General features: G+C 46.3%; 1 protein-coding gene across 50 annotated transcripts in view; it reads right to left on the bottom strand.

Moving 5' to 3' along the window:
• The window catches only part of LOC118374168 (centrosome-associated protein CEP250-like), a 35662-nt gene extending 11810 nt beyond the window's left edge, over positions 1–23852 (bottom strand). For 14 of the 50 annotated variants that reach the window (XM_052466596.1, XM_052466620.1, XM_052466604.1 and 11 more), the window contains exons 1-22: positions 23709–23852; positions 22988–23202; positions 22824–22882; positions 22462–22632; positions 21773–21905; positions 18095–18192; positions 17681–17813; positions 17157–17276; positions 15724–15837; positions 15398–15502; positions 14976–15164; positions 14432–14667; positions 11293–11557; positions 11027–11097; positions 10732–10919; positions 10339–10381; positions 9863–9965; positions 7495–7568; positions 7282–7366; positions 7027–7123; positions 6851–6933; positions 1097–4346 (exon numbers count right to left, since the gene is read on the bottom strand). In XM_052466596.1, coding sequence (XP_052322556.1) covers positions 4236–4346; positions 6851–6933; positions 7027–7123; positions 7282–7366; positions 7495–7568; positions 9863–9965; positions 10339–10381; positions 10732–10919; positions 11027–11097; positions 11293–11557; positions 14432–14667; positions 14976–15164; positions 15398–15502; positions 15724–15837; positions 17157–17276; positions 17681–17813; positions 18095–18192; positions 21773–21905; positions 22462–22632; positions 22824–22882; positions 22988–23182 — 2673 coding nt within the window. In that variant the 5' untranslated portion in view covers positions 23183–23202; positions 23709–23852 and the 3' untranslated portion in view covers positions 1097–4235. Of the gene's footprint in view, positions 1–3; positions 317–1012; positions 4347–6850; positions 6934–7026; positions 7124–7281; positions 7367–7494; positions 7569–9862; positions 9966–10338; positions 10382–10731; positions 10920–11026; positions 11098–11292; positions 11558–14431; positions 14668–14975; positions 15165–15397; positions 15503–15723; positions 15838–17156; positions 17277–17680; positions 17814–18094; positions 18193–21772; positions 21906–22461; positions 22633–22823; positions 22883–22987; positions 23203–23708 lie in introns of those variants that run through there. The other 36 variants (XM_052466610.1, XM_052466625.1, XM_052466638.1 and 33 more) reach the window with 27 other exon arrangements.
• Between the last annotated feature and the right edge of the window lie 1564 nt (positions 23853–25416).

Below are 25416 nucleotides of genomic sequence, written 5' to 3'. Positions count from 1 at the left end.
TACTTGTTCTAACAGTCTACTGTACCTGTTCTAACAGTCTACTGTACCTGTTCTAACAGTCTACTGTACCTGTTCTAACAGTCTACTGTACCTGTTCTGTTCTAACAGTCTGCTGTACCTGTTCTAACAGTCTACTGTACCCGTTCTAACAGTCTACTGTACCTGTTCTGACAGTCTACTGTACCTGTTCTGACAGTCTACTGTACCTGTTCTAACAGTCTACTGTACTTGTTCTAACAGTCTACTGTACCTGTTCTAACAGTCTACTGTACCTGTTCTAACAGTCTACTGTACCTGTTCTAACAGTCTACTGTACCTGTTCTAACAGTCTACTGTACCTGTTCTGTTCTAACAGTCTGCTGTACCTGTTCTAACAGTCTACTGTACCCGTTCTAACAGTCTACTGTACCTGTTCTGACAGTCTACTGTACCTGTTCTGACAGTCTACTGTACCTGTTCTAACAGTCTACTGTACCTGTTCTGTTCTAACAGTCTACTGTACCTGTTCTAACAGTCTAATGTACCTGTTCTGTTCTAACAGTCTACTGCACCTGTTCTAACAGTCTACTGTACCTGTTCTAACAGTCTAATGTACCTGTTCTGTTCTAACAGTCTATTGTACCTGTTCTGTTCTAACAGTCTACTGTACCTGTTCTAACAGTCTACTGTACCTGTTCTAACAGTCTACTGTACTTGTTCTAACAGTCTACTGTACCTGTTCTAACAGTCTACTGTACCTGTTCTAACAGTCTACTTTTATCCAAAGCGACTTACAGTCATGTGTGCATACATTCTACGTATGGGTGGTCCCGGGGATCGAACCCACTACCCTGGCGTTACAAGCGCCATGCTCTACCAACTGAGCTACAGAAGGACCATCTACTGTACCTGTTCTAACAGTCTACTGTACCTGTTCTAACAGTCTATTGTACCTGTTCTGTTCTAACAGTCTACTGTACCTGTTCTACCAGTCTACTGTACCTGTTCTACCAGTCTACTGTACCTATTCTGTTCTAACAGTCTACTGTACCTGTTCTAACAGTCTACTGTACCTGTTCTAACAGTCTACTGTACCTGTTCTAACAGTCTACTGTACCTGTTCTGTTCTAACAGTCTACTGTACCTGTTCTAACAGTCTACTGTACCTGTTCTAACAGTCTACTGTACCTGTTCTGTTCTAACAGTCTACTGTACCTGTTCTAACAGTCTATTGTACCTGTTCTGTTCTAACAGTCTACTGTACCTGTTCTAACAGTCTACTGTACCTGTTCTAACAGTCTACTGTACCTGTTCTAACAGTCTACTGTACCTGTTCTGTTCTAACAGTCTACTGTACCTGTTCTAACAGTCTACTGTACCTGTTCTAACAGTCTACTGTACCTGTTCTGTTCTAACAGTCTACTGTACCTGTTCTAACAGTCTATTGTACCTGTTCTGTTCTAACAGTCTACTGTACCTGTTCTAACAGTCTACTGTACCTGTTCTAACAGTCTATTGTACCTGTTCTGTTCTAACAGTCTAATGTACCTGTTCTAACAGTCTACTGTACCTGTTCTAACAGTCTATTGTACCTGTTCTGTTCTAACAGTCTACTGTACCTGTTCTGTTCTACCAGTCTACTGTACCTGTTCTAACAGTCTACTGTACCTGTTCTAACAGTCTATTGTACCTGTTCTGTTCTAACAGTCTACTGTACCTGTTCTAACAGTCTACTGTACCTGTTCTAACAGTCTACTGTACCTGTTCTAACAGTCTACTGTACTTGTTCTAACAGTCTACTGTACCTGTTCTAACAGTCTACTGTACCTGTTCTAACAGTCTATTGTACCTGTTCTGTTCTAACAGTCTACTGTACCTGTTCTAACAGTCTACTGTACCTGTTCTAACAGTCTACTGTACCTGTTCTAACAGTCTACTGTACTTGTTCTAACAGTCTACTGTACCTGTTCTAACAGTCTACTGTACCTGTTCTAACAGTCTATTGTACCTGTTCTGTTCTAACAGTCTGCTGTACCTGTTCTAACAGTCTACTGTACCCGTTCTAACAGTCTACTGTACCTGTTCTGACAGTCTACTGTACCTGTTCTGACAGTCTACTGTACCTGTTCTAACAGTCTACTGTACCTGTTCTGTTCTAACAGTCTGCTGTACCTGTTCTAACAGTCTAATGTACCTGTTCTGTTCTAACAGTCTACTGCACCTGTTCTAACAGTCTACTGTACCTGTTCTAACAGTCTAATGTACCTGTTCTGTTCTAACAGTCTACTGTACCTGTTCTAACAGTCTATTGTACCTGTTCTGTTCTAACAGTCTACTGTACCTGTTCTAACAGTCTACTGTACCTGTTCTAACAGTCTACTGTACCTGTTCTAACAGTCTACTGTACCTGTTCTAACAGTCTACTGTACCTGTTCTAACAGTCTACTTTTATCCAAAGCGACTTACAGTCATGTGTGCATACATTCTACGTATGGGTGGTCCCGGGGATCGAACCCACTACCCTGGCGTTACAAGCGCCATGCTCTACCAACTGAGCTACAGAAGGACCATCTACTGTACCTGTTCTAACAGTCTACTGTACCTGTTCTAACAGTCTATTGTACCTGTTCTGTTCTAACAGTCTACTGTACCTGTTCTACCAGTCTACTGTACCTGTTCTACCAGTCTACTGTACCTGTTCTGTTCTAACAGTCTACTGTACCTGTTCTAACAGTCTACTGTACCTGTTCTAACAGTCTACTGTACCTGTTCTAACAGTCTACTGTACCTGTTCTAACAGTCTACTGTACCTGTTCTAACAGTCTACTGTACCTGTTCTGTTCTAACAGTCTACTGTACCTGTTCTAACAGTCTATTGTACCTGTTCTGTTCTAACAGTCTACTGTACCTGTTCTAACAGTCTACTGTACCTGTTCTAACAGTCTACTGTACCTGTTCTAACAGTCTACTGTACCTGTTCTGTTCTAACAGTCTACTGTACCTGTTCTAACAGTCTACTGTACCTGTTCTAACAGTCTACTGTACCTGTTCTGTTCTAACAGTCTACTGTACCTGTTCTAACAGTCTATTGTACCTGTTCTGTTCTAACAGTCTACTGTACCTGTTCTAACAGTCTATTGTACCTGTTCTGTTCTAACAGTCTAATGTACCTGTTCTAACAGTCTACTGTACCTGTTCTAACAGTCTATTGTACCTGTTCTGTTCTAACAGTCTACTGTACCTGTTCTGTTCTACCAGTCTACTGTACCTGTTCTAACAGTCTACTGTACCTGTTCTAACAGTCTATTGTACCTGTTCTGTTCTAACAGTCTACTGTACCTGTTCTAACAGTCTACTGTACCTGTTCTAACAGTCTACTGTACCTGTTCTAACAGTCTACTGTACTTGTTCTAACAGTCTACTGTACCTGTTCTAACAGTCTACTGTACCTGTTCTAACAGTCTATTGTACCTGTTCTGTTCTAACAGTCTACTGTACCTGTTCTAACAGTCTACTGTACCTGTTCTAACAGTCTACTGTACCTGTTCTAACAGTCTACTGTACCTGTTCTAACAGTCTACTGTACTTGTTCTAACAGTCTACTGTACCTGTTCTAACAGTCTACTGTACCTGTTCTAACAGTCTATTGTACCTGTTCTGTTCTAACAGTCTACTGTACCTGTTCTAACAGTCTACTGTACCTGTACCTGTTCTAACAGTCTACTGTACCTGTTCTAACAGTCTACTGTACCTGTACCTGTTCTAACAGTCTACTGTACCTGTTCTAACAGTCTACTGTACCTGTTCTGTTCTAACAGTCTACTGTACCTGTTCTAACAGTCTACTGTACTTGTTCTAACAGTCTACTGTACCTGTTCTGTTCTACCAGTCTACTGTACCTGTTCTAACAGTCTACTGTACCTGTTCTGTTCTAACAGTCTACTGTACCTGTTCTGTTCTAAAAGTCTACTGTACCTGTTCTAACAGTCTACTGTACCTGTACTTGTTCTAACAGTCTACTGTACCTGTTCTAACAGTCTACTGTACCTGTTCTAACAGTCTACTGTACCTGTTATTTTCTAACAGTCTACTGTACCTGTTCTAACAGTCTACTGTACCTGTTCTGTTCTAACAGTCTACTGTACCTGTTCTAACAGTCTACTGTACTTGTTCTAACAGTCTACTGTACCTGTTCTGTTCTACCAGTCTACTGTACCTGTTCTAACAGTCTACTGTACCTGTTCTGTTCTAACAGTCTACTGTACCTGTTCTGTTACCAGTCTTCTCTGTTTATCCTGGTTCACTATGTTATCCACACAAACCGTTCTCTCTTTCTTGCTGCCAGCAGCTGCTTCCTGTTCCGTAGCCTGTAGATAAGGAAAGGCATGACTCATATTGTCTGGATAAACTGACTCTTTCCTCAGTAGCTTTAATGAGACATGGTAGTGTTTTACCCTTGCCTATTTGTTAGTTGGTATGCTGCAAAAAAACAATCTGGGACTAAGCTGACGGTTTCTCGTACTAGAGTGTGGAACACTGTCTATATATATAGTATACCTGATGGAACACTGTCTATATATATAGTATACCTGATGGAACACTGTCTATATGTATAGTCTACCTGATGGAACACTGTCTATATATATAGTATACCTGATGGAACACTGTCTATATGTATAGTCTACCTGATGGAACACTGTCTATGTGTATAGTCTACCTGATGGAACACTGTCTATATGTATAGTCTACCTGATGGAACACTGTCTATAGGTATAGTCTACCTGATGGAACACTGTCTATGTGTATAGTCTACCTGATGGAACACTGTCTGTGTGTATAGTCTACCTAATGGAACACTGTCTGTGTGTATAGTCTACCTGATGGAAATGGAACACTGTCTATGTGTATAGTCTACCTGATGGAACACTGTCTATGTGTATAGTCTACCTAATGGAACACTGTCTATGTGTATAGTCTACCTGATGGAAATGGAACACTGTCTATGTGTATTGTCTACCTGATGGAACACTGTCTGTGTGTATAGTCTACCTGATGGAACACTGTCTGTGTGTATAGTCTACCTAATGGAACACTGTCTGTGTGTATAGTCTACCTGATGGAAATGGAACACTGTCTATGTGTATAGTCTACCTGATGGAACACTGTCTATAGGTATAGTCTACCTGATGGAACACTGTCTATGTGTATAGTCTACCTAATGGAACACTGTCTGTGTATAGTCTACCTGATGGAACACTGTCTGTGTGTATAGTCTACCTGATGGAACACTGTCTATGTGTATAGTCTACCTGATGGAACACTGTCTATGTGTATAGTCTACCTGATGGAACACTGTCTGTGTGTATAGTCTACCTGATGGAACACTGTCTATGTGTATAGTCTACCTGATGGAACACTGTCTATGTGTATAGTCTACCTGATGGAACACTGTCTATGTGTATAGTCTACCTGATGGAACACTGTCTGTGTGTATAGTCTACCTAATGGAACACTGTCTGTGTGTATAGTCTACCTAATGGAACACTGTCTATGTGTATAGTCTACCTGATGGAACACTGTCTGTGTGTATAGTCTACCTGATGGAACACTGTCTGTGTGTATAGTCTACCTAATGGAACACTGTCTGTGTGTATAGTCTACCTGATGGAACACTGTCTATAGGTATAGTCTACCTAATGGAACACTGTCTATAGGTATAGTCTACCTGATGGAACACTGTCTGTGTATAGTCTACCTGATGGAACACTGTCTATATGTATAGTCTACCTGATGGAACACTGTCTATGTGTATAGTCTACCTGATGGAACACTGTCTATATGTATAGTCTACCTGATGGAACACTGTCTATGTGTATAGTCTACCTGATGGAACACTGTCTATAGGTATAGTCTACCTGATGGAACACTGTCTATGTGTATAGTCTACCTGATGGAACACTGTCTATGTGTATAGTCTACCTAATGGAACACTGTCTGTGTGTATAGTCTACCTGATGGAACACTGTCTATGTGTATAGTCTACCTGATGGAACACTGTCTGTGTGTATAGTCTACCTAATGGAACACTGTCTGTGTGTATAGTCTACCTAATGGAACACTGTCTGTGTGTATAGTCTACCTGATGGAACACTGTCTATGTGTATAGTCTACCTGATGGAACACTGTCTATGTGTATAGTCTACCTGATGGAACACTGTCTATGTGTATAGTCTACCTGATGGAACACTGTCTATGTGTATAGTCTACCTGATGGAACACTGTCTATGTGTATAGTCTACCTGATGGAACACTGTCTATGTGTATAGTCTACCTGATGGAACACTGTCTATGTGTATAGTCTACCTAATGGAACACTGTCTGTGTGTATAGTCTACCTGATGGAACACTGTCTATGTGTATAGTCTACCTAATGGAACACTGTCTGTGTGTATAGTCTACCTGATGGAACACTGTCTATGTGTATAGTCTACCTAATGGAACACTGTCTATGTGTATAGTCTACCTGATGGAACACTGTCTGTGTATAGTCTACCTGATGGAACACTGTCTGTGTATAGTCTACCTGATGGAACACTGTCTATGTGTATAGTCTACCTGATGGAACACTGTCTGTGTGTATAGTCTACCTGATGGAACACTGTCTGTGTGTATAGTCTACCTGATGGAACACTGTCTGTGTGTATAGTCTACCTGATGGAACACTGTCTGTGTGTATAGTCTACCTGATGGAACACTGTCTGTGTGTATAGTCTACCTGATGGAACACTGTCTGTGTGTATAGTCTACCTGATGGAACACTGTCTGTGTGTATAGTCTACCTGATGGAACACTGTCTATGTGTATAGTCTACCTGATGTAGCCGGCGTAGAGTCTGTAGCCTCTGAACTGCCTGGTCTCTCTCCTGTTGCAGCTGATTGGCTCTCGTCCTGCTCTCTGTGAGTAAGACAAAGTGTGTGAGAGAAGTTCAACGCTGAAGTGCAATGATTCCACTGGCTTCTCCTGCTCTTTCCCATAGAAACACCTCACCCTCTAGCTGAGCCCTCAGTGAGTCAGTGTGCTGAGCTTGTTCTTGGCCTCCATGACATAGACCTTCTCCACCGGCCTGCTCCTTTAGGTTAATCAACTGTGGCAATGAGAGAGAGTGGGGGGAGGAGAAAGAGTGATTAAAAAAGCAAAAGAGAGAGAGAGAGAGAGAGAAAGTGGGAGGTAATCTTTCATAATGGACAAAACGTCAAAGATATACAGTAATTCCCTTGAAAAGTGATCAGAGCCCTTCAATACCTTCAACTCCAGTGTAGAAACCTTGATTTGCGCCTCTGTCCTCTCGGCATCTCTCAGTCTCTCCAGACTCCTCAGTGCATGTTCCCTGTAAACGGGACAATGACACGTCAGACTACATTCTCTCGTCGTGGGTCATCTTTGGATTAGCTGTGAGAGATTTAATTTAGCGGTTAATTTTCCAAATGTACATGTTACAGATAAGGCTCAACATACTTCTCCCTCAGGTGCTGTTCTCTCTCTGCCACTTCCAGCTCCAGCCTCTGAAGTTCACTATTTAGCTGTGACACCTCATGACAGTCAGGATGTGCAGAAGAGGGAAACACATGAACAAATTGTCTGATTGTTTAATTGATTGATTAACCGTCTACCCCACCTGTCCCCTGGCTGACTGTAGTTCATGTTGCTGCTCCTCCATGTTAGTGTTTCTGTCCCTCTACATGTCCCACACCTTTATGTAACGCTGCCCCTTACCTGGCCCCCATACACCTCCTCCAGTAGCTCTGCCCCTCACCTGGCCCCCATACACCTCCTCCAGTAGCTCTGCCCCTCACCTGGCCCCCTTACACCTCCTCCAGTAGCTCTGCCCCTCACCTGGCCCCCATCCACCTCCTCCAGTAGCTCTGCCCCTCACCTGGCCCCCATACACCTCCTCCAGTAGCTCTGCCCCTCACCTGGCCCCCATACACCTCCTCCAGTAGCTCTGCCCTCACCTGGCCCCCATCCACCTCCTCCAGTAGCTCTGCCCCTCACCTGGCCCCATCCACCTCCTCCAGTAGCTCTGCCCTCACCTGGCCCCATCCACCTGCTCCAGTAGCTCTGCCCTCACCTGGCCCCCATCCACCTGCTCCAGTAGCTCTGCCCTCACCTGGGCCCCATTCACCTCCTCCAGTAGCTCTGCCCTCACCTGGCCCCATCCACCTCCTCCAGTAGCTCTGCCCTCACCTGGCCCCATCCACCTGCTCCAGTAGCTCTGCCCTCACCTGGCCCCCATCCACCTCCTCCAGTAGCTCTGCCCTCACCTGGGCCCCATCCACCTCCTCCAGTAGCTCTGCCCTCACCTGGCCCCCATACACCTCCTCCAGTAGCTCTACCCTCACCTGGGCCCCATCCACCTCCTCCAGTAGCTCTGCCCTCACCTGGCCCCATCCACCTCCTAGAGGGAGACCATCTGTAGCTCTGCCCTCACCTGGGCCCCATCCACCTGCTCCAGTAGCTCTGCCCTCACCTGGGCCCCATCCACCTCCTCCAGTAGCTCTGACCTCACCTGGCCCCCATACACCTCCTCCAGTAGCTCTACCCTCACCTGGCCCCATCCACCTCCTAGAGGGAGACCATCTGTAGCTCTGCCCTCATCTGGGCCCCATCCACCTGCTCCAGTAGGTCTGCCCTCACCTGGGCCCCATCCACCTCCTCCAGTAGCTCTGCCCTCACCTGGCCCCCATCCACCTGCTCCAGTAGCTCTGCCCTCACCTGGCCCCCATCCACCTCCTCCAGTAGCTCTGCCCTCACCTGGCCCCCATCCACCTTCTCCAGTAACTCTGCCCTCACCTGGCCCCATCTACCTCCTCCAGTAACTCTGCCCTCACCTGCCCCTATCCACCTGCTCCAGTAACTCTGCCCTCACCTGGCCCCATCCACCTCCTCCAGTAACTCTGCCCTCACCTGGCCCCATCCACCTCCTCCAGTAGCTCTGCCCTCACCTGGCCCCCATCCACCTCCTCCAGTAACTCTGCCCTCACCTGGCCCCATCCACCTGCTCCAGTAGCTCTGCCCTCACCTGGCCCCATCTACCTCCTCCAGTAACTCTGCCCTCACCTGGCCCCATCCACCTCCTCCAGTAGCTCTGCCCTCACCTGGCCCCCATCCACCTCCTCCAGTAGCTCTGCCCTCACCTGGCCCCATCCACCTCCTCCAGTAGCTCTGCCCTCACCTGGCCCCCATCCACCTCCTCCAGTAGCTCTGCCCTCACCTGGCCCCCATCCACTTCCTCCAGTAGCTCTGCCCCTCACCTGGGCCCCATCCACCTCCTCCAGTAGCTCTACCCTCACCTGGCCCCCATACACCTCCTCCAGTAGCTCTACCCTCACCTGCCCCCATCCACCTGCTCCAGTAACTCTGCCCTCACCTGGCCCCATCTACCTCCTCCAGTAACTCTGCCGTCACCTGCCCCCATCCCCCTCCTCCAGTAACTCTGCCCTCACCTGGCCCCATCACCTCCTCCAGTAACTCTGCCCTCACCTGGCCCCATCCACCTCCTCCAGTAACTCTGCCGTCACCTGGCCCCATCCCCTCCTCCAGTAACTCTGCCCTCACCTGCCCCCATCCACCTGCTCCAGTAACTCTGCCCTCACCTGGCCCCATCCACCTCCTCCAGTAACTCTGCCCTCACCTGGCCCCATCCACCTCCTCCAGTAACTCTGCCCTCACCTGGCCCCATCCACCTCCTCCAGTAACTCTGCCCTCACCTGTGCCCCATCTACCTCCTCCAGTAGCTCTGCCCTCACCTGTGCCCCATCCACCTGCTCCAGTAGCTCTGCCCTCACCTGGCCCCATCTACCTCCTCCAGTAGCTCTGCCCTCACCTGTGCCCCATCTACCTCCTCCAGGGAGACCATCTGTAGCTCTGCCCTCACCTGGCCCAGCTCCTCCAACGAGACCTGTTCATCCCGTGTCTGTGGTGGTATACTAGGAAAGACAAAATGAAAATGTTTCTGTGTCTCTGTTTCCATGTCCCCGTCTCTCTGTGTCTCTCTGTGCCTCTCTGTGTCTCCGTGTAATGTGTCTCTGTATCCGTGTGTCACTCTGTGTCTCTCTGTATCTCTCTGTGTCACTCTATGTCTCCATGTAATGTGTCTCTGTGTCTGTGTCTCTCTGTGTCTCTCTGCGTCTTTGTGGGTAAATCAAGATGCATTTAAGTGCATTCAGAATCTAGAGACATACGATATTTAGATTCTTCATAATTCATACATTACTATGCTTGTGCAAGTAGTCCTGGTTCTACGTGCGTGGAAAATACATCATTGTGATATATTTAATAGAAGAATGGGATCATACTCACTCTGTCTCTGTCCCTTTATCAAACGTTTCTACCGTTCCCTTACCTGCAGAGGACAACAGTGTCAACTCCTTGTGTTTTAAAGTGCACCACTGGCACCACAGACAGAGATCCTCACTCTATTCCAGGGGTTTGGTGACCTTGTTTCTGGAGTGCCATTGGTACTGCAGGATTTTGAGACAACTAGGCAGCACACTGAGAAACTCAGTTAATTGATCATTATCAGTGATTGTCTACATTTTTTCACACCTGGTCTCCCAGGTCGGTTAAATCCAAAACACGACGCACCTGCGGCCCTCCAGGGCCACGGTTTCCTATCACTGCTCTATTCCCTTTGACGTTATTTATGAATAAATTAATTGCCGAACAAATTAATTAATAAATTAAACATTTTACCCAAGATATGAGGGTTGTCTTTAACTTTGAGTCTGTTGTGTAGAGCCTGAGTCCGGCTCCTCTCCAGCTCCAACTGTTGTTTACAAGCGTTCAGCTCTACCTTCAGCAGAGAACCGGCATCTTTAATGACTCTGCTCAGCTCCGCCTCTTTACTGGCCCAGTGTTGATGAAGAGTCTGAATCTCTTCCCTGAACGAAGAACACATTCATGTTATGGTTAATTATAGACATTTGAAATGTCTGGGATTCATAAATCGGTCGAATCGAAATGTCCGTCCCGGATAGTCCACGCTCACTTGTCTCTCTGTCCCTGTGTCTGAAGTCTCTCAACCTCCGCCTTCAGGCGTCCCACCACCTCCTCTTGAAGCTGAAAGCCACAAATCACACAACTACACGGATCTCAACAATACAGAAGCGATCACATTGAAATAGTTTTTTTGTGTCTACAGCTAGGGTACGTAAAATAAGGTGATTGCTTGATCAATTGTTTGACCGATTTGATTTAATTTACTGTTTTTATTTATTCTGCAGCCACGGTACATTAGAGACAATCTCATCTTACTGTATCTCCAGGGTTCTTCTCTCTGAGTTCCTCTAGTTCTGCCTGGGTGGATTGTAACGCCATAGCCACATCCTGCCACTTCTCGCTCCAGTGTGAGGCCACTCCCCTCAGCACCTCCATGTTCTGAGCCGACTCAGCCTCCAACCGCTGCAGCTCCTCCCCCTTCTGACACAGCCCCTCCTCCTTTTCCAGGAGCTCCGCCTCCAAGGTCAGGCAGCATTCGTGCAGCCTCTGGTTCTCTGACTCCAAGGCATCCTGGGATTCACTGGTGATGGGATGTGATGTTATTGACGTTAACGATGACAATCCTATCATTAATGCATGTCCATAGTTGTTGTGTTAAAGACATTACGAAACACAAATCAACCCCATAGCCTCTACCCACAATGCACTTGTGTAGATCTGAGAGGATTGGATAGGTGTAAATAGGCCTGTGGCAGTCATGAAATTGTGTCAGCCGGTCATTGTCATGCAAAAGTTAAAAAACGGGTGTCACGGTAATGGACCGTTAATTAGCATAAACACGTTTAACAACTCCAGGCCTCCACACAAACAAGCCTTGGGACCCTCTAATAAATCAATTTAATATTACACCATCACAATAAATCCATGATTTATTTTATTCAGGTCTAAAGAAACATTATGATATGAAGAAAATGTATTTCAGAAGAACAGAATATGAGTTGGTCTACTGTATGTTATCTGGCGATAGACTGTAGGCTGGTTCATTTATCAGACTAGATACTGTATGTTATCTGGCTATAGACTGTAGGCTTGTTCATTTATCAGACTAGATACTGTATGTTATCTGGCTATAGACTGTAGGCTTGTTCATTTATCAGACTAGATACTGTATGTTATCTGGCTATAGACTGTAGGCTTGTTCATTTATCAGACTAGATACTGTATGTTATCTGGCTATAGACTGTAGGCTTGTTCATTTATCAGACTAGATACTGTATGTTATCTGGCTATAGACTGTAGGCTTGTTCATTTATCAGACTAGATACTGTATGTTATCTGGCTGTAGACTTGTTCATTTATCAGACTAGATACTGTATGTTATCTGGCTATTATCTCACCTGTCAAGCGGAATATCACCTATCAAGAGGAATATCACCTATCAAGAGGAATATCACCTATCAAGAGGAATATCACCTGTCAAGAGGAATATCACCTATCAAGAGGAATATCACCTATCAAGAGGAATATCACCTATCAAGAGGAATATCACCTATCAAGAGGAATATCACCTGTCAAGAGGAATATCACCTGTCAAGAGGAATATCACCTGTCAAGAGGAATATCACCTGTCAAGAGGTATATCACCTATCAAGCGGAATATCATTTATCAAGAGGTATATCACCTATCAAGAGGAATATCACCTATCAAGAGGTATATCACCTATCAAGAGGAATATCACCTATCAAGAGGAATATCACCTATCAAGAGGAATATCACCTGTCAAGAGGAATATCACCTGTCAAGAGGAATATCACCTGTCAAGAGGAATATCACCTGTCAAGAGGAATATCACCTGTCAAGAGGTATATCACCTATCAAGAGGAATATCACCTATCAAGAGGAATATCACCTGTCAAGAGGAATATCACCTGTCAAGAGGAATATCACCTATCAAGAGGAATATCACCTATCAAGAGGAATATCACCTATCAAGAGGAATATCACCTGTCAAGAGGAATATCACCTGTCAAGAGGAATATCACCTGTCAAGAGGTATATCACCTATCAAGAGGAATATCACCTATCAAGAGGAATATCACCTATCAAGAGGAATATCACCTGTCAAGAGGAATATCACCTGTCAAGAGGAATATCACCTGTCAAGCAGCAAGAAGCTGCATGCTACTCAAACAGTGGTTGATGCTGGAGTGAAATAACCGGAGTAGTTTACACTGTATAAACCGGTGGAAAAACAGCCTCATTTAGCAAGTGGGGTGCAAACTGATTACTCCCTCCCCCCTGCTTGATAATGGGCCATTCTAAATCAAAACACATTTTGCATAATAGTTCAGACAATATTAAATTGAACAGTCTAAATGGGTGAAAATATGATCACTTGATGAGATAACTACTATTCACAACTAAAGTTTCCAAAGAACTCTAGAAATCTAGCCTCTAGGGCCTGTTTCAGATGATCACTTGATGAGAGAACTAGAAGGACCTGATGGAGGAACAATAGAGCCCTGAGTACCAGGCCATTAGTGACCTGATGGAGGGACAATAGAGCCCTGAGTACCAGGTCATTAGGACCTGATGGAGGGACAATAGAGCCCTGAGTACCAGGCCATTAGGACCTGCTGGAGGAACAATAGAGCCCTGAGTACCAGGCCATTAGTGACCTGATGGAGGAACAATAGAGCCCTGAGTACCAGGCCATTAGGACCTGATGGAGGGACAATGGAGACCTGAGTACCAGGCCATTAGTGACCTGATGGAGGAACAATAGAGCCCTGAGTACCAGGCCATTAGGACCTGATGGAGGAACAATAGAGCCCTGAGTACCAGGCCAGTAGGACCTGATGGAGGAACAATAGAGACCTGAGTACCAGGCCAGTAGTGACCTGATGGAGGGACAATAGAGCCCTGAGTACCAGGCCATTAGTGACCTGATGGAGGAACAATAGAGCCCTGAGTACCAGACCATTAGAACCTGATGGAGGGACAATAGAGCCCTGAGTACCAGACCATTAGGACCTGATGGAGGGACAATAGAGCCCTGAGTACCAGGCCATTAGTGACCTGATGGAGGGACAATAGAGCCCTGAGTACCAGACCATTAGGACCTGATGGAGGGACAATAGAGCCCTGAGTACCAGACCATTAGGACCTGATGGAGGGACAATAGAGCCCTGAGTACCAGGCCATTAGGACCTGATGGTCATTAGTAAATTGGGTACTACCAACGCATGTACAAAGCGAACAAGAGGAGATTACTGCGACTCAACGGTCACGTGGAATTTTACTGCGGTCATGACTCATGACTGCCAGTGTGGCGGCAATACAGTCAGGATCTTGACCTAGGGGTCGGGGTCACAGTTAGGGGTTGATTTGAACATAAGGCTATACCAAGTGGTGATCTCCAAATTTATATCTGCAGTCTGTTATTCCTCTCACCTGAGCTGACAACAACTCTCCCTCAACTCTGTCACTTCCTCCTCCTGTCTTCCATCCCGTCCAATAGCACTCGTCAACTCCTGCTTCTCTCCGATCAGCTGCGAGCGCTCCGTCTCCAGAGCTGCGATCTGATTGACGTGGATGACTCTCTCCGCCCCCAGCTCATGCAGCTGAGCCAATGAGGACTCCAGCCTCTGTCTGACCATCTCCAGCTCTGATGTCATCTTTTCATTCATCTGTCCAATATCAAAGAGGTAGATGTGATTAAACATTCAGATGGGATACGGAACACTTAAGCAAGGAACAGAGTACAAAACCATTCAGCTCAACAAGTGGAACCAACAGGTACAGCACTGGGACCAGAAATAGGGTTTTAATAGAAAGTTTCACCTTTTAGGGTCCATTGTTCTGGTAAATATATACGGAACGTTTCAGAAATGTTTCAATAGAAACGTTTCACCTTTTTTAAAATTGTATTCCCAGAATTTTTTAAACCTGCTACATCACAGTCCATAACCAAACCAAGTTCTTTCAAACTTCACACCTCTGTCACAGTCAGAAGTTCCTGTTTCATCTGCATAGTCTCCTGCCCCTGTCTGTTGGTGTGAGCCTTGGCCTCAGCCAGCTGGTTGCTGAGCTCACACACCTGGTCTGTGTAGCCTTCCCTGCCTCTCTGGGCCCTCTCCAAGTGCAGCTCCAGATCCTGAGCATGCTGGTGCAGGTCTGCCTTCTCCTGTACCGCATACATGACAGAACATACGCAGGTGTTCATCAAGACAAAGCATCTGTGCACAAATACTTTTGGATCTTTGCATCGTTATACTCGAGATGCATGCCCTTATCTCGATGATCACGATCACGCTTTGGATGTTAATGGAAGATTTGCAGGATAACTCATCATGCATGGATGTGAAGTTAGGAATGGGGCCACAGTGTTTAGCTAGTAGACAGAGGATGGATAGAGACCTGCAGTAAGCGGTCCTTGTCAGACATGGCCCCGGTCAGCTTGATCTTCAGGTCCTCCACACTGTCCTCCAGCCGCAACACCTTGGAGGTCAGAAGGTCCCTCTCCTGCTCGACAGAGAGGGTGGTTAGGACCAGTCGGTGAAGTGAAAGAGGACTTTGGGTTGGTTTCCCAAACACTGATTAAACTCAGTCCTCAGGATTAAAAAGAACATCCATTGACTATGTTTTTTCTAGTCCAGGACTAGAGTTCATGCTGTATGTCCCTTTGAGTGATGAACAAAGGTTTCCTGAAATGAAATGGAATTGATCCCAACCCTGCCACTCACCAGAGTGGCCTGACCCAGCTTACTGCGTGCCTCACTCAGCTGGTCCTGCAGCTCACTGTGGGTCTGCAAGGCCCGACCCAGTCTCTGGTTCACTTCCTCTGTCTGGTTCAGAGCCTGGATGAAACAGAGCAGGAGGTAGGAAGAGAAAGGTCGGTGAAAAGTGCTTCAGCGTGTGTTTTGTAGCCTTGGAGACAGAGTGGGAGGTAGGGAGAGAACAGGGCTGGGGCCACAGAGTGGGAGGTAGGGAGAGAACAGGGCTGAAGAGACAGAGTGGGAGGTAGGGAGAGAACAGGGCTGAAGAGACAGAGTGGGAGGTAGGGAGAGAACAGGGCTGGGGCCACAGAGTGGGAGGTAGGGAGAGAACAGGGCTGGAGACACAGAGTGGGAGGTAGGGAGAGAACGGGGCTGAAGAGACAGAGTGGGAGGTAGGGAGAGAACAGGGCTGAAGAGACAGACTGGGAGATAGGGAGAGAACGGGGCTGAAGAGACAGAGTGGGAGGTAGGGAGAGAACAGGGCTGGGGCCACAGAGTGGGAGGTAGGGAGAGAACAGGGCTGAAGAGACAGAGTGGGAGGTAGGGAGAGAACAGGGCTGAAGAGACAGAGTGGGAGGTAGGGAGAGAACAGGGCTGGGGCCACAGAGTGGGAGGTAGGGAGAGAACAGGGCTGAAGAGACAGAGTGGGAGGTAGGGAGAGAACAGGGCTGGGGAGACATAGTGGGAGGTAGGGAGAGAACAGGGCTGGAGACACAGAGTGGGAGGTAGGGAGAGAACAGGGCTAGAGAACAGAATGGGAGGTAGGGAGAGAACAGGGCTGAAGAGACAGAGTGGGAGGTAGGGAGATAACGGGGCTGGGGCGACAGAGTGGGAGGTAGGGAGAGAACGGGGCTGGGGTGACAGAGTGGGAGGTAGGGAGAGAACAGGGCTGGAGACAGAGTGGGAGGTAGGGAGAGAACAGGGCTGGAGACACAGAGTGGAAAAGATACTCAAATGAATAGGAATAGAAGAGTCTGTGTAAACTGTGGAGTACCACAAGGAAGTGTTCTCTGACCCCTTTTTCTCCTGATGTACATCAATGATTTAAAAGCTGCCTGTTCATTAGAGCGTTGGGGACAGTAACCGAAAGGTTGCTGGATCGAATCGACCAAGCTGACAAGGTAAAAATATGTGGTTCTACCCCCTGAACAAGGCAGTTATCCCGCTGTTCCCCGGTAGGTCGTCATTGTAAATGAGAATTTGTTCATAACTGACGTGTCTAGTTAAAGAAAGGTTGCATTTAAAATAAAATAAAATGTTAACAATGAACACAGGAGGTGGCAAAACTACACAGACAGACTAGGGCCTTTAATCCTTGGTCAAAGGTTGTGGACACGACAGGGAACAGGGTGTCATTTGGGACAGAAACTACATTAGACGAGGCTAGTTGTTGGACTAACCTCTTTAGAGGTGTGTAGTTGCTGAAGGTCTCTCTCTGTCTCCAGGGCCTCTGCTCTCTCCTCGGCCTCTCTGAGGGCCTCTCTCAGTCTGGACAGCTCTCTCTCTGTTCTGTGCTTTTCCTGCATGGACACATGAACACACAGACACACAGATACATAGACACACGGGACACACGGACACACGGGACACACGGACACAAGGACACACAGACACAAGGACACAAGGACACACAGACACAAGGACACAAGGACACAGGGGCACACAGATACATAGACACACGGGACACACGAACACACAGACACACAGACACACGGACACACAGACACATCCATATGGATGTAGTGCTGCTTAAAGTTGAAACATAAGTGGGGTTTTACTCTAAACAAGATTATCCACAATTCACCTGGTCCCAGATCTGTTTGTGCTGCATCAACTCTTATGGTCGTTATGACAACAATCAGAGGAGTTGCACAAACAGATCTGGGACCAAAGAGTTTTGTCCAATGAGGTTTAAACAGTGTACCTCTCTGAACAAGTCTTGTTGTGTAACAGGTGAGGTCCTGCTGAGTGGGTTGTTGTTAGTTCTTGGGGCCGCAGGTTTGATAACACTCAGGTTTGACCTCATCTTCAACATGTCCATCTCCAGTCGAAGAACCCTTCAGATGTACATATAAATGGAATTTACTGACGTCTCTTTTGGGAGGTCTTTATATCAGGTTTGAAAACTGAGGTGAATACCATGGGTTGGGGTAAATTTCATTTCAATTCAGTCCATTCGGGAAGTTAAATTATATTTTTCTGAAATGACTGAATTGAAATGGAAATGGCCCCTGCATGGTGAATAGCTGTCCTGTTCATCTACACTGGGATTTGGGAATGGCATGAACTCATTCAATGCCATGAATGCCATTCTTAGCGGCTTAGTCATTGCACTCACTTGTCTTGCAGTTCTCCTCGACGTCGACCTTCATCAAACCGGCTCAACTCAGCTGCCTCCTTCTCCTGCTCAAGAGCACTCACTGCATCTGCCAGCTGCTGTGGGACAAACGGGTTGAGTGGTGAGCCTGAACCCCAAAGACCAGACAAAACCTGGCCTGAACCCCAAAGACCAGACAAAACCTGGCCTGAACCCCAAAGACCAGACAAAGCCTGACCTGAACCCCAAAGACCAGACAAAGCCTGACCTGAACCCCAAAGACCAGACAAAGCCTGACCTGAACCCCAAAGACCAGACAAGGCCTAGCCTGAACCCGAAAGACCAGACAAAGTCTGGCCTGAACCCCAAAGACCAGACAAAGTCTGGCCTGAACCCCAAAGACCAGACAAAGTCTGGCCTGAACCCCAAAGACCAGACAAGGCCTGGCCTGAACCCCAAAGACCAGACAAAGTCTGGCCTGAACCCCAAAGACCAGACAAAGTCTGGCCTGAACCCCAAAGACCAGACAAAGTCTGGCCTGAACCCCAAAGACCAGACAAGGCCTAGCCTGAACCCGAAAGACCAGACAAAGTCCCCAAAGACCAGACAAAGTCTGGCCTGAACCCAAAGACCAGACAAAGTCTGGCCTGACCCCAAAGACCAGACAAAGTCTGGCCTGAACCCCAAAGACCAGACAAAGTCTGGCCTGAACCCAAAGACCAGACAAAGTCTGGCCTGAACCCAAAAGACCAGACAAGGCCTAGTCTGAACCCCAAAGACCAGACAAGGCCTGGCCTGAACCCCGAAAGACCAGACAAGGCCTGGCCTGAACCCCAAAGACCAGACAAGGCCTGGCCTGAACCCGAAAGACCAGACAAGGCCTAGTCTGAACCCGAAAGACCAGACAAAGTCTGGCCTGAACCCAAAGACCAGACAAGGCCTAGCCTGAACCCCAAAAGACCAGACAAAGTCTGGCCTGAACCCCAAAGACCAGACAAGGCCTAGCCTGAACCCCAAAGACCAGACAAAGTCTGGCCTGAACCCAAAAGACCAGACAAGGCCTAGTCTGAACCCGAAAGACCAGACAAAGTCTGGCCTGAACCCCAAAGACCAGACAAAGTCTGGCCTGAACCCCAAAGACCAGACAAAGTCTGGCCTCCCCAAAGACCAGAAAGTCTGGCCTGAACCCCAAAGACCAGACAAAGTCTGGCCTGAACCCAAAAGACCAGACAAGGCCTAGTCTGAACCCCAAAGACCAGACAAGGCCTGGCCTGAACCCGAAAAGACCAGACAAGGCCTGGCCTGAACCCCAAAGACCAGACAAGGCCTGGCCTGAACCGAAAGACCAGACAAGGCCTAGTCTGAACCCGAAAGACCAGACAAAGTCTGGCCTGAACCCCAAAGACCAGACAAGGCCTAGCCTGAACCCCAAAGACCAGACAAAGTCTGGCCTGAACCCCAAAGACCAGACAAGGCCTAGCCTGAACCCCAAAGACCAGACAAAGTCTGGCCTGAACCCCAAAGACCAGACAAGGCCTAGTCTGAACCCGAAAGACCAGACAAAGTCTGGCCTGAACCCCAAAGACCAGACAAAGTCTGGCCTGAACCCCAAAGACCAGACAAAGTCTGGCCTGAACCCCAAAGACCAGACAAAGTCTGGCCTGAACCCCAAAGACCAGACAAGGCCTAGCCTGAACCCCAAAGACCAGACAAAGTCTGGCCTGAACCCCAAAGACCAGACAAGGCCTAGTCTGAACCCGAAAGACCAGACAAAGTCTGGCCTGAACCCGAAAGACCAGACAAAGTCTGGCCTGAACCCCAAAGACCAGACAAAGTCTGGCCTGAACCCCAAAGACCAGACAAAGTCTGGCCTGAACCCAAAGACCAGACAAAGTCTGGCCTGAACCCCAAAGACCAGACAAGGCCTAGCCTGAACCCCAAAGACCAGACAAAGTCTGGCCTGAACCCAAAGACCAGACAAAGTCTGGCCTGAACCCCAAAGACCAGACAAGGCCTAGTCTGAACCCCAAAGACCAGACAAAGTCTGGCCTGAACCCCAAAGACCAGACAAAGTCTGGCCTGAACCCGAAAGACCAGACAAAGTCTGGCCTGAACCCAAAAGACCAGACAAAGTCTGGCCTGAACCCCAAAGACCAGACAAAGTCTGGCCTGAACCCCAAAGACCAGACAAAGTCTGGCCTGAACCCCAAAGACCAGACAAAGTCTGGCCTGAACCCAAAAGACCAGACAAAGTCTGGCCTGAACCCAAAAAGACCAGACAAGGCCAGGCCTGAACCCCAAAGACCAGACAAGGCCAAGCCTGAACCCGAAAGACCAGACAAGGCCTAGCCTGAACCCCAAAGACCACACAAAGTCTGGCCTGAACCCCAAAGACCAGACAAGGCCTAGCCTGAACCCGAAAGACCAGACAAAGTCTGGCCTGAACCCCAAAGACCAGACAAAGTCTGGCCTGAACCCCAAAGACCAGACAAAGTCTGGCCTGAACCCCAAAGACCAGACAAAGTCTGGCCTGAACCCCAAAGACCAGACAAAGTCTGGCCTGAACCCCAAAGACCAGACAAAGTCTGGCCTGAACCCCAAAGACCAGACAAAGTCTGGCCTGAACCCCAAAGACCAGACAAAGTCTGGCCTGAACCCCAAAGACCAGACAAAGTCTGGCCTGAACCCCAAAGACCAGACAAGGCCTAGTCTGAACCCGAAAGACCAGACAAAGTCTGGCCTGAACCCGAAAGACCAGACAAAGTCTGGCCTGAACCCAAAGACCAGACAAAGTCTGGCCTGAACCCAAAGACCAGACAAAGTCTGGCCTGAACCCCAAAGACCAGACAAAGTCTGGCCTGAACCCCAAAGACCAGACAAAGTCTGGCCTGAACCCCAAAGACCAGACAAAGTCTGGCCTGAACCCCAAAGACCACACAAAGTCTGGCCTGAACCCCAAAGACCAGACAAGGCCTAGTCTGAACCGAAAGACCAGACAAAGTCTGGCCTGAACCCCAAAGACCAGACAAAGTCTGGCCTGAACCCCAAAGACCAGACAAAGTCTGGCCTGAACCCCAAAGACCAGACAAAGTCTGGCCTGAACCCCAAAGACCAGACAAAGTCTGGCCTGAACCCAAAGACCAGACAAAGTCTGGCCTGAACCCAAAGACCAGACAAAGTCTGGACTGAACCCCAAAGACCAGACAAGGCCTAGTCTGAACCCGAAAGACCAGACAAAGTCTGGCCTGAACCCAAAGACCAGACAAAGTCTGGCCTGAACCCCAAAGACCAGACAAAGTCTGGCCTGAACCCCAAAGACCAGACAAAGTCTGGCCTGAACCCCAAAGACCAGACAAAGTCTGGCCTGAACCCCAAAGACCAGACAAAGTCTGGCCTGAACCCCAAAGACCAGACAAAGTCTGGCCTGAACCCCAAAGACCAGACAAAGTCTGGCCTGAACCCCAAAGACCAGACAAAGTCTGGTCTATACTCCAAAAAACAAGTGCAGGTACAATGGTGTTGAAAAACTTCAAAGAAGGAAGAACCCTTGAGAGGGGACTCTGGCTGTCCTGGGTAGAAGTTAAAAGTACATTATGACCATTAAAGACCAGTTCAGAGTGTACACAGAGATAGTAGACCTTCTGATTCAATAAACCGCAGAATATCTCTTTTTAAAGTCCAGAGATCTTTCTCACTTACCTTGTGTTTCATCTCCAGCAGCTGTGCAGTACCACTGCTATGCTGTGGCTGTGGGTCTCTGTTCTTCAGCAGGTCTGTCTGGCTGTCCAGACGTCCATGGGCCTCCCGCAGCCTCTGCACCAGCTCTGCTCGCCTGCAGATACAATGCTTTATTACAGGTTTATAAGTGTATACGAGACTTTATATATTTATCCATGATATTTGTAATGCCTTGTTATAAGGCTTATAATACAGCAGGTTATGTCTATCTAATAAGGCATTATAAAGGGTTCTAATATATTATGTCTCTCTAATTACATTATAATAAGGCATTATAAAGGGTTCTAATATATTATGTCTCTCTAATTACATTATAATAAGGCATTATAAAGGGTTATAATATATTATGTCTCTCTAATTACATTATAATAAGGCATTATAAAGGGTTATAATATATTATGTCTCTCTAATTACATTATAATAAGGCATTATAAAGGGTTATAATATATTATGTCTCTCTAATTACATTATAATAAGGCATTATAAAGGGTTCTAATATATTATGTCTCTCTAATTACATTATAATAAGGCATTATAAAGGGTTATAATATATTATGTCTCTCTAATTACATTATAATAAGGCATTATAAAGGGTTATAATATATTATGTCTCTAAGTACCTTGCTATAAGGCATTATAAATGCTCATACCTAAAGCCACTCTCTTCCAGGGCTGCTCTCAGCTCAACCCCTGGGGAGACAGGGGAGAGGGACCGGGGTGCGCCCTCGGGGGCCAGGCGAGACATCGACTGCCATCTTCTTTTACCCAGCCCTGGGTCACTCTGTCTGCTGAAGCCACTGTCTCTGCCATTAGCGGAGGTGCTAGGACACATGAAACACATGTCATCAGTTTAAAATCATACAAGCGGCTTGAGTAAACGTACCTTTTTAAAGGTGAAAGGCAGTGCTCAAACCGACCTAGAGTCTAGGTGCAGCTTTGAATAGAAGTACATAAAAATAAAAAAACCCAACATTACGTCTTTAAGGATACAAAAAAAAGCTTAATCTCTCACCCGGTGCTCATTTTGGAGAGGAACCCTCCAGTCCTACATGCCATACTCCACGCTAAGGACTAACAGAACAAAACATTACTCAAAAATCGTCTCACCGTGATCTAAATCATTCATCCATAACACAAATCACAAGTCACCTACATAAATCACAAATCCTTCCTTACCTGAGATTTAAAGTGAGACCTGCTGTCCCACATGTCCAGATCGGTGAGGACGAGTGGACTAGAGTCTCTGAGAGGGATGAGGGAATGACTGAAGGGTATAACACCCAGTCCTCCGAACTCATCACCCCAGTCGTCGCTGCCTTCCACGTGGGAGAGGCCGCGCTTCTCACCCCCCCATAGCTGGGCCAAGTCCATCCGGGCACACACTGTATCCACTGGTCAGAGGGTTGGAAAAAGGGGACAAGGATTGATCGAGTCTCATGTTAGTGGCAGTTCGTAGTCTGCTATTATTACCACAATTCATGGGGGGAAAAAAATGCATTTGACTTTTCCAGTGTTTGTTTGTTCTGCTCTGAGTTCACACCCAATCTTTAACAATGCAGTGAGGTTAATTATAACACCGTTGTGACTGGACTCCAAATGCTTTGTGTTTGTGTTGCAGTCAAATAGAATTTAAAAACATTTTAAAAATATTTACAAGGAAAACAAAATGTGGATGTATATTAAATGTTTTCTGTGTGAATTAACCTTCTGTACACTGTAAATGTAAATGTATTTCATCTACATACAGTTCACATGTGGCCTACTGTTAAGCACCCTAAGAAGTAACTCATATTTTAGAATGGTTAAATAAACGTTTTTAAAATATACTGCCCATAACCAAAAAAAACAGAATCTTTAGTGAGTAAGTAAGTATACCATATGAAAAGCTGCCTCTTACCTTGCTATTCAAGCCCTCTCTTGTTCAATAGCTCTGTCCCTACTGTTGTCTTTCAGTTGCCCCTGATTGTGGGAGCCAGGGAGCTGTTGAGAGTGCAGCCTTTGGCAGGCGGTAGTCATGGTTACCTACATACAGAGGGACTTGTGGGTGAGCTGAAGGCCAATCCTGGGCTTGGCTACATTGTCTCCTTGTGACATCACTGCTTCAGGCAGCCTGTCTACTGTTTGTTGACATGAGATGACAGGAGTTCCACTCTGTGGAGCCTATCAAGACTGCTGCTGGACATTTAAAAATAAAAATACAGTACATTTACTAATTGATTCACCCACACATTGCAACCAAGCATCGTGAAATAAATATTTGTGTTTCATGTTTATGGTAAAGTAATCAGTGGTTAGAGTGTTGGACTAGTAACCGGAAGGTTGCGAGTTCAAACCCCCGAGCTGACAAGGTACAAATCTGTCGTTCTGCCCCTGAACAGGCAGTTAACCCCACTGTTCCCAGGCCGTCATTGAAAATAAGAATGTGTTCTTAACTGACTTGCCTGGTTAAATAAAGGTAAAATAAAAATTAAAATTAAAATTGATGTATTCGGGTATATAGCATTTGTCTCGATCTTTAACGTCATTGGAATAAGTAGGCCTATTGTATAAATGTGAATAAAGACGATGGTACGCACACGATTTAATAAGGGAAGTTATGTTTGTGTGTTGGTATGGGACATGACGGGTGTGAGATTAATGATGACTGTAAGAGCTGTATTATAACACACTGTTATTTGCGCTGTCTCAACAGGACATTGAGAAATACTGCAGGCCACTGAGATCATAACATACAGGTACCTGCCAAAACAAAGGAAACACCAGCATAAAGTCTCTTAATGGGGCCACAACGAGTCGCCAGAACAGCTTCAATGCTCATTGACATAGATTCTACAAGTGTCTGGATGTCACGTTTGTTGAATGGAGAATGAATACATTCTTCTATTTATTAACGAAGAACACTTAAACAAACGTGACGCTATATATATATAGGTATATATATATATATATATATAAGGAAAAATGGCTGCCTAAATATGGTTCCCAATCAGAGACAACGATAAACAGCTGTCTCTAATTGAGAACCAATCTAGGCAACGATAGACATACATAACACCTAGACAAGTAAAAAAACACCCATAGACATACAAAACGCCTAGACAGGATAAAAAAAACATACATCACCCATGTCACACCCTGACCTAACCAAAATAATAAAGAAAACAAAGAATACTAAGGTCAGGGCGCGACACTGGAACTCTATCAGAAGGGTACAACACCATTTGGTGTTTTGTTGATAGCGGGAAAACGCTGTCTCAGGCACCGCTCCAATATCTCCCAAAAGTGGGTGGAGATCTGGTCACACACACACACACACACACACACACACACACACACACACACACACACACACACACACACACACACACACACACACACACACACACACACACACACACAGTAGTAAAGGCCAAATTCAATATTTATCTAATCATTTATTTATAAAGTATCAGTCAAAAGTTTTGGACAAACTATTTCTACATTTCTACATTGTAGAATAATAGTGAAGACATCACAACTATGAAATAACACATATGGAATCATGTAGTAACCAAAAAAAGTGTTAAATAAATCAAAATATGTTTTTTCGTTGAGATTCTTCAAAG

Source organism: Oncorhynchus keta, chromosome 17 (assembly GCF_023373465.1).
Source record: "Oncorhynchus keta strain PuntledgeMale-10-30-2019 chromosome 17, Oket_V2, whole genome shotgun sequence".
In the NCBI taxonomy this organism is placed as follows: Eukaryota; Metazoa; Chordata; class Actinopteri; order Salmoniformes; family Salmonidae; genus Oncorhynchus; species Oncorhynchus keta.
The sequence above is the reverse complement of the archived record's forward strand: the minus strand, read 5'-3'. Positions and strand labels throughout refer to the sequence as shown.